This window comes from Ctenocephalides felis, unplaced genomic scaffold, assembly GCF_003426905.1.
Source record: "Ctenocephalides felis isolate EL2017-DRISC unplaced genomic scaffold, ASM342690v1 CF-g0.4_SCAFFOLD_03570, whole genome shotgun sequence".
In the NCBI taxonomy this organism is placed as follows: Eukaryota; Metazoa; Arthropoda; class Insecta; order Siphonaptera; family Pulicidae; genus Ctenocephalides; species Ctenocephalides felis.
In genome coordinates this window covers 4,657,154-4,667,010 of record NW_020539724.1, presented here as the reverse complement: position 1 = coordinate 4,667,010, position 9,857 = coordinate 4,657,154, and the positions used below count along the sequence as shown (strand labels likewise).

General features: G+C 30.5%; 1 protein-coding gene across 5 annotated transcripts in view; it reads right to left on the bottom strand.

The window, feature by feature from the left end:
- Window positions 1–9,857, bottom strand: part of LOC113383732 (dual specificity protein phosphatase 10-like) — a 252,983-nt gene that overhangs the window by 83,610 nt on the left and 159,516 nt on the right. Inside the window, exons 4-5 of one of the 5 annotated variants that reach the window (XM_026621981.1) lie at window positions 4,652–4,810; window positions 3,120–3,509 (exon numbers count right to left, since the gene is read on the bottom strand). The exons of the other annotated variants lie outside the window; for them this stretch is intronic. Coding sequence (XP_026477766.1) covers window positions 3,120–3,509; window positions 4,652–4,810 — 549 coding nt within the window. The remainder of the gene's footprint in view (window positions 1–3,119; window positions 3,510–4,651; window positions 4,811–9,857) is intronic. 5 annotated transcript variants of the gene reach the window in all.

Here is a 9,857-nt window from a genome sequence, read left to right as displayed (position 1 = left end):
TTCCTATATCGTTTTTTATTCATGTAACGGTTGTCACAGCCCATATACTTTTACAGACTGGTTATTCTCTATTATATTATGCTCCATATAAATATTAATAATGTAGAGAAGTTCATCAAGAAATTAAAATTTAACATGCAGTTTATTAAACTTGTTATTTAATTTATACAAATCCCATTGAATGTAAAACATGTTTTTTGGGTAAAACTATATAATTAATCAATAATTTTAACTTCTCTAATTTTTGTTTTAAGTTAATGTTACTGAAAGTTGCCAATGTTCCTGAATAAAAATGAGGAAAAAAGTTGTGTGTGAAACATTGTTATATGAAAACAAATAAATCTAATTATACATAAAAAAATTCAAAGAATGACGATACTTCTCTTACTTGTAATTATCATTTTCTCCTGCCGGAAACTAAGCAACCCTTAATGCAAACATACTTTTCCTATCAAACTATAAACATGAGTTCCTTCCCCTTAAGTACACATTTCATATCAAAATTATCTAAAAAAACTAACGGTTAGTCACAGTTCTTCGTGTTTTTTATAGTTGATAAACTGATAACAGTGAGTATTTTGTGTATATGAAAAGTCTGGAAGTGAATCATACGAAAACTTTCTTTAAAACGGTTTCTGAGAAAATGTTGGGAGTAATAATATTTGTCACAGTAATGATTAGATAAGAAAATTGACATAAAATGTGTACAGTAAACGGATTTTTTATATAAAAAAATAACTGATAAGGTATTACGATTATATACTGTCAATTCCCTTTCCCCATTTATCTATCCCTAAAAGCGGCTTTGTGCATAGTTATGACTCACGACGCAACATCATCGCATTTTCCTTGTTTTCTGCTCAGGGATGCTGAGAACTACCCTTGCACACGTTTAATGCACGGCGAGGGCATCGGCCGTTTAGGGATGTGTGACGTCATCTAAAACGTGCAAGCAGGGGCTGAAATTTTTGGGGGTGGTTTCACGTGTGGGGCAGGGGTTGTGCACGTGTCTTGGAGTATTAGTCACGTGATAACTCGGCAGCGGTCTTGGAGATGTTGATGTGTCGATTAGGTTCGAGATGCTCGGAAATTGGTCCTAGATGTCTTTGAAAGAGGATTCTTTATTTTCTAATAAAAAATTTGATATTGGTAGTATTTGATCATCCAAGTTTACAGACAACCCTAATGATTATTGTATGTTAGAAAGCTTTTATATTGACTCTTTGTAAAGCAATAAGTAGCATATTTCTATCCAATTATGAATAAATTAATCTGGTATTTATGGAGAAGATGTTTGAGGAGAATTTGATGTTTTGCAAGAATTAGTTGTCCCCCGAAGACTAACGTATAGCTGTGAACAATGCGGAAGAGAAACTGGGCCTCCAATGAGAGTTTAAACTTATCAAACTCAACTATTTCCGACTTGATACATAATTGATTCTCCGTCATGTTTAATCTGTCTTCAGAGTTCCATTTTGGTATCACTTCCTTGACAAATTCCTCTCATAATATTTTCCGATCTTCAAATGCCTCTGCACAGGCATGAATCATTTCTATAGTTTACATTTATAATTCTTATTGATTACAAAACTCATTTCTATGACTCAAATCATTTTATTGTACATTTCATCTTAATTGCTCACTACGGTAAACGATACGGTGTTAATAGCTTTAACGCGCGCCGAATCAAATAGCCGAATCAAATAGATTTTATTGTAGTAAATAACTCAAATGTTACGATGTGTGTTTATAAATTTGTTAACGGGTTACGATAGTTGGAAGAACGTTGATGATTTTTGTAAATAAGATGATTTAATGATAATTTGACAACTAGGTATTTCTTATGAAATGATATCACTAATTTGGAATGCGCGAAATTATTTGATGTTTAAGCAAATCGATGGCTATTTTTTGTCTGACCTGTATTCAATTGAAGTTGACGGAATGGTAATAGAAAAAAAATGGTGCAAGAAAAGTCAACAAAGATGACCATAACGTTTTATTACCTTCTTTAGTGGATAATAAGCAAGCTTCTGAAGTTATGAAAGTTTAAAATAGTTTTCACCAACAAGTCCTAAAAACCAGGAAAAGGCCAAAAAAATCAAGTCTAGCCATATAGAGTCAAAAAGATTTTGGTATAAATCTTAACCCGAGTTGGACTCAGTCCTACAAAAAGCTCTAATAATGGCCATATATACCATAATGTATTCCCAAATTAAAATTGCAATTATCTCCATTAATCAATTGTTTGCTAGACTTTTAGATTATATTTCAAGCTTAAGACAGAAACCATAAACTGAATTTTCATGCAAATGGCAAAAGACTCCATTTAATTAATAACACCAGATAATAAGCAGTCAACAATGCCACAAGCTAGTTTGTTGTGCCTTAGGGATTTAGACGACCTTGTATCCATCAAACCATTATATTTTTCCATCCATCTACTTCGCCTCTGACATTTATATTCTAGTCCATTTATTTTATCTGAAAGTTCATGATTTCGCAATATCCTATGCGGGTGTATAATAAACTAGAACGCTTTTGTATATGTTGGGTCATATCGCAGAGAATATACGCCTGGGCGGAAGTGTAGTCAAAACGGTGCATCTAGAATCGGGTTTAGATAACACAATGTATATGTCACATTGCATTTGTATTTTATAGTAGGTGGTTTCTGACAGACAGACTAATAATAGTCCTGAAAGATAACGTATTCTCCCGCAATGGAATGATTCGAGTGAACGCGAACTAGTCAACCGTCAAGAGATAAGACACAGGACGAAAGGGTGTAAAAGTAGAATATATGGAGGATTTATCACTACTATTTGTGGTGGAGTCATGTGAATGAGTCAGTGCTTTTGAAACAAGAAAAATGTAAGGCTTGGTAAAGGATACCATGTCTCTTAAGACATGGTATCCTTTCATCAACATTGGAATCAATTAGATAAGTTTCATTAAATAAATGCTCATATCTTATGCAATTAATCAAAATATAAAAAATAAAAGTGTGGAAAAAACTTGTATAAAATGAAAAGTTGCAATTGCCTGTAGAACGTAAATTTCCGAAAACCCATGATACTCAAATATAAAAACATGAAAAGTATTTCCTTTCCACTTACCTATGAAGTCGAATGCTTCTTCGAAATACTGCTTCAAATTCTGCTGCGCCGAATCCGAAGCAGGTAGTAACTTATGCGTCACTGATGAAGATGTACTCGAACAAGAACTCGTCGACGCCGATGATGTCGTCGAACAAGGACTTGAGGGCAAAGATGTACTAGAACTAGAAGATGCTAATGAAGCACAGGAAGGGCTATTTGATAGATCATCTGATGAAGAACATGATGGTAAGGAGTTGTCATCGCTACTGGCTGATGTGCATATCGTTGGTTCCGCTGTACAAACTGAAAGAACTCTGTTTGCTCCGAGCAAAGTCGGATGTTCAGCGTCTCTACCGTTGCCTAGATAGAGGAATGGGAATAGTCTTGATGCTGGATGATTGTCAATATCTGGAAGGAAGGGAAAAATTGATAATGACTGTTTTAAAATTGAAAGCCAAGCAAAAAATTGCCTTAGATATATTTTATCCTCAGGAGCATAGTTGATCTCGCAAATAAAAGTGATACAAAAATATTGAGTGGAGATTTATTAAGAATTGTAAGAAATTCACCTGATAAGTGCAGTTTTGAATAAACTTATAGATAGTTCTAAAAATAATTTCTTAATATTTATCCTAATTCAGTAAGAATTTAAATGTATTTTTGAATTGAAATCACATAATAGTTACACGCTTTTATACTTGAAACAGTGATTTATTTTTATTAAACCCCCACTGGGTTCAAAAATGATAGTATTTTCCGAACTCTTCAATATACAGCTATGATTCACTATATGCACCTATATTTCTTTTATCCATGATAAAGCTATGATTCAATCATTTGATTGAATAGTATGATACAAACCTTGTATAAAATTTATTACGACAGAAATATATTAGAACCAACACCTAATCAATTGAACTTTAGCTATAACTTATATGCATGGGGTATGAATAACAAAGCTTATTGTTATTTTATTACATACATATTCAATCGTATGAATGTATCATTATTTAATTTTTGACATTTCAATGCTATTAACACAATGACCATTGTCTTATATTATGTTTATACGCGAACTATAAACTTTAAACTTAATTGAATTATGTACATTGGAGATATGTGAATCATATTTTAATAATAATAAAAGGATTAATATAGCGAATTAATGCACAATGAGTCGTGAGTGAGTTATGAATTAACCAGGGTAGACAAATTGCCTCTATTGCCAATGGTGTGTTTTCAATATAAAATCTGGGCCAAATGCATTAGCGAAACAAAATGACATAGAGTCGGCTTGTTAACGTCTCATTAAGTACATTTGCCAACTGTGATGACGATTTAGGGCATCTGTGCGTAAATTATCCATCAAATTATGTTTAAATGAAATGTCCCGTTAAAATACAAATACAAATTAATTTTGATCACAAGCTTTTTGTAGAATAAAAGTATTTTTGACTAATATACCAGTAATTAATAATAATGAGGGCATTGATATTCAAACTAATTTGTCTGTAATTATTAAATTCTCTAATCCAAAATCATTTAATTACCTGCGGGTTCAAGAATGGGGTCCGACAGGGGGCTTCCAGGCAAAGGTGAGCCCAGCACACCTCTGGCAGCTGGACTGGACCCGCCACTGTTTGATCCATTTGGTAATAATGTATCTTCACAAAATTCCCTGTGTTTACGATGGAATTCTTTGTGTCCTCCTGGAAAAAAAGAAAAATATAATAAAAAATATATAAACAAATTTAGTCACATATTGTTACGTTTCTAGTAGAAATAGTACTGTAAGAATTATTAACTCATATTAATAATTTCTTCTCAAAAGCTATCATTAGTTATCAATTCCGGCACTCAGCCACATAAATATTAATGTGTCATTTTAACCATGTTATTCTCGATAATCATTACTCATATTCATATTGTAAATTAAACAAGTACAAACAAAAGACTATACAAACATAACCGAAGAACCGATCCTTTAAAATCGACCTACCCACGGGCTTACGAATCGCAAATAGTTGATAATCTTAAACCCTATTACGAATACAACAAATTGATATAAATAATAAAAGGTAAAAAACAACAATATCTCAAACAAGGAGTTGAAATGAAATCATAAGGAAAGTCCATTTGTTGATTCATCGTGTGGAGATCTTGCATCTTATTAGTCATCTCCACCGCAAGGTGACTGAAATCTAGATAAAGTCTAAGGTTAAAACTACCAGTTTTATGATGTAAAGTTGTTTGTCATTAGATGACAAATAAAAATAATAGTATTAAACAGTGGATATTGTCTTTGAAAAAGCGATTTACATTCTATTTATAAAATTTGATATAATGGTAACTTAAAAATAAATCTCAACTGAATCATCTTTCTGGCTCGTCTGGAAAATGTTAAATATCAAATACATTTATATTTGATATTTCTATATCGGCGTTTACCTAGCTTGCTCATTGCAAATATATATACATAAATATAATCAAGGTGTGCATAACGAAGAGTAATATATACAAACTTATGTTAGTCACACGCATCCAGTACACAAATGTTGATTTTTATTTAGTCTGAATTTATCGATAATAATATTTGAACAAGTGATGAGTTGTATGCTCAAATCACAGATATATAAAAATACATAACAGATTTTTTGAATTTTTATAAATAATGAAAAACAAACAATCGTCGTAGAGACTGTAAATGAAATAATATAATTGTAAATGTAGTGTCTTATTTTTACATATAAAGTACTAGAGAATATTTATATAAGCTCAAAAAATTTAGAAAACGAGCAAAGTTAATTTTTATTTTATGAAAAATACACACTCAATTTTGTTCACCAAGTAAATTTGATATTTTTGTCAACAATTATCTCAAATGTTAATATACATGTATAAAATATTAAAAATATTAACTCATAACAAGGAACCAAATCTTTATCAAACATAACTTTCAAGAACGTTTTAAAGGCCACTCGCTACAAACAAGTAATCAAATTATCAAGATACGTTCGATAACGGATATGTTGATGAATAAATTTTTTGCCAACGTTTCGAATAAAATTAAAATTATGAATCATATATATTTTTCTTCTTAAAATGAACGAAAAACTTGGAAATTTGATTGGAGTATCTTATCAATAATCAAAGCCTTGTAGAGATAATCGGACAGGTCATTAAACGGTTTTGTGAACTAATCGAATGATACTGACTGAAAAGATAAAATTTGTACTGATCATGCAGACGTCAATAGATAATGTTTTATCTCGAAAACAAAGATATATTTTGTGTTATACAATGAGTTGTGATCTAAAGTAAATATTAAGAAAAAGTGAAATTTTCATGAAGTAATTAGAGCAATCATTCATAGTTAAATCATACCTTTGATGATACAATTTTTTAACAATCTTGGTATTGTTTATAATAAAATTGATGAAAAGAGGGATCAGAAATATAATAAGAACAATTATAAATTTGTATAAATTTATGCCAATTTAGGTATTATTTAGATACCGTTGAAGTATTTTTTTAATTATTTGTTTTATATTTTTGATTTGAATAAAGTGTGAATGTTGTCTTCAAATATTTACCCAAAATTACTCCAAATTATTTAAAAAATCTTAGAAAAGTAGTCTAGAAAAGTAGTATAAAAAGGAAGCATATATTTTAGATTTCACATTTATAAATCATATAAATAAATTACAGAAAAGGATGTGAATGTGAGTATAGATTTCTCTTAATTATATTAAAGTTAATGCTTTTCCATCCAGTTCAATATGTAGTGAAAATATTTCAATTTCTTTTTATAATAAAAGTTCTTACAGGAAACCATTTATATTTATGTACTTAAATTATATATATATATATATATATATATATATATATATATATATGAATATATTATTAAATTATTTATCGTTAAGTCGTGATATCGTTTAAATAGTGTCACTAGAAAGTACAAATATTTCGAAATCGTTGATAGGATATTGAGCAAAACACCTAACGCGAGATATAGTCACATTAATATTCAAAATAATATAAAAATAAAATAATAATTCACATTCGTAGATTACTGTAAGTATATTTCAGTGCAGTTATCTGAGTTGCATTTAGAAATCTATTTCTTGGGTGGCCGTAGAGAATAAATATTTGTACACAATTTGCAAGAATGGCACACAAATAAATAAATATAAGAATTATTTAATATAATCCCATGAATATACATGTAAAATTTTAAATAAAAATTAGATCATAAAAAGAAAGAACAAGCTCAAAAATAGGCAATAATTTAAATATCAAGAGGCATTGAAGGCAAGTTTTATTTTAGACAAGTTTAGTACTGTTTTTAATTTTTTTTGTTCGCGAGAATTAGTATAAAAATATCAAATAAATATTTTATTTCATTTACCATGCGATTTTGCCAGTTTATTATAATTTATTTCCCTATTCAAGTGTCAAAAATAATTTCATAAAATTTATTTCCAAACAAGTTTCCTTCTATATTCTATCTGCACAATAAATAATAATCGAACGTCTTTTTCGTTAATTTCTCACGCCTGACTCGTCACGTCATCCCGGGTCTCCGTCAAAGTTCCCGTGGGCGAAGCCATCCAAGTCTTCTGCCATCAATAAAATTAAATTGATCCGTTTAATTGGTTTTTTCATTAAACGAATCAACAATCAATCAACGCGGTCACACGAATAAATCATGAATAATAGATTTAGGGCTTTAGATAATTTATTATTAGCACATAGTGCTTTTATATTGGAAAGTATGATGGGGTACCCGCATCGGGAGGCGGATGACACATAAGCCCGTATTGTCCTGAGGTAAGACCGCAGATAAGAACGCGTGTTTTGTAATGAATCGAGTTTGTACACATGTACTTTTTTGTCGATTTTGTTTGGAAACTGGAATAAAGCAAATTATTGGAGGTAATTACATGTGGTAATACACACCTGCAGATAATCAAAAAGGTAATATGGTAATATACACACGAATTTATATGAGCTTTTATAATAAAAACTACAAATATTTGTGTTAATAAAAATAAATGTTCTTCATGTGGTATAATTCTATAAAAAAAAGCTCTTTACATATAAAATTTTTGTTTTTTATATTTTCATTCATTTTTTTTATTATGGAACTAACAGGTAGTTTACCATTTTATAATCTTGGCGAAACTTGCTAACAATCTTCAGTAAATTTATTTTTAAAAGAGGGCCTTCCAAAGTTGACCAATTTTGAAAATTTTAAATAGTTTATTAAAAGGACTTTTATCATGAAAACTCAGAGAAAATATGCTATTTTTGACTGTGGTCATAGAAATGTTATTTACGTTTACAAATCCAAAGTTTTAATGAACAAAATTAATAAAAATCAACCACAATAACCGAAAAATGGTTTCAGTTCCACCAAAGTTCTAGATTGAACTTAAAAGCTCATAATTTATAAACAATGTAAGTTTTTTTTTCTAATTTTTTTCAGGACAGTTGCAGTCAATACTATCACCCCGTTTCGAGTAAAGGTTGATTTTTGGGACAACCTGTGTAAAGCTCCAAGTAAATCTTATTAATTTGTAAAGCTTTCTCTTAGATATATTCTGTGTAAAGCTTAATGCCCTGAAGGTTGTCACCTTCATAATAATAAAACGAGAATACGTCCGAACATATAAAGCTATTAATATATAATAAGAAGAGCCCCGCATTTCTTACACAGCATTTGAGTAAAAATGTGCATCGATTCGTACTAAAAGTTAGATGATTAGACTATAGAGACTATTACCTTTGTTCGTTAGACTATAGAGACTATTACCAATTCCCATGAATCAAATCATTAAAATTAATTTTCCCATTCGACCTGCATTTCAGACTATAAAAATTGCTTTTCTTATATAAAACAACCGTGACTAATGAACAGTGAGCAAGTTTGCTCAACAATTATAATTTCTCACAGCCTGAGAGTGATTCATCCAGTAGAGAACCGTCGTTCTCGAGTACAAGATTTCATACACAGAGTTTAAATCTCGTTACAAACGCATTTCGAATCGATATTTTCTTTGAGCTAAAGAACGGTCGCAATGATACGATAAAAAGATTTCGCTACGTTCTTTGTGTGTGGTTCACGAGGAGGCCTTGCCTTTCACTTCGGCATCTGTTCTTCCGCAATAATAATCCAATTTTGCTCTTGGGGGAAGGGAATTGATATTTGATATAAACAATAAACTAAAGATTTTTGTAATTTATTATAAGGTTTCTCATACGAAATAGGACTACTAATAATTGAATATGATAGTTGACTAGTTGACCGATTCTGAAGATGTTAAGGGGCGTCCATTAATCACGTGATCAATTTTTAAAGATTTTTGGACCCCTTTTCCCCTTGGTGATATTTAGGATCACCCTCCTCCCTTTAGAGTAAAAGTAATAATTATAAATTTCAAGTAATATATTCTCTAGTCTTCAATTAAAATCTTTTATTAATATTCTGTAACTTTTATTTGTCCCAATTATATGAACTAGTAATCAAGTTGTTTTGTGACTTTAGTAAGATCTTGATATTACTTCTAAACAATGATCCTTGCCATGAACTATGTTTAATTCCCTGAAAATTAATGTTCGTACGCCGCAAGATCAATAGTTATGATTGACTTACCTCATTCACGAAAATAAACAAACTCCGCCAATGATATTCTAAAAATACCGCCAACTCCGCCGCACGCGATACTGTTATTAACTCCAAAACATACTTTT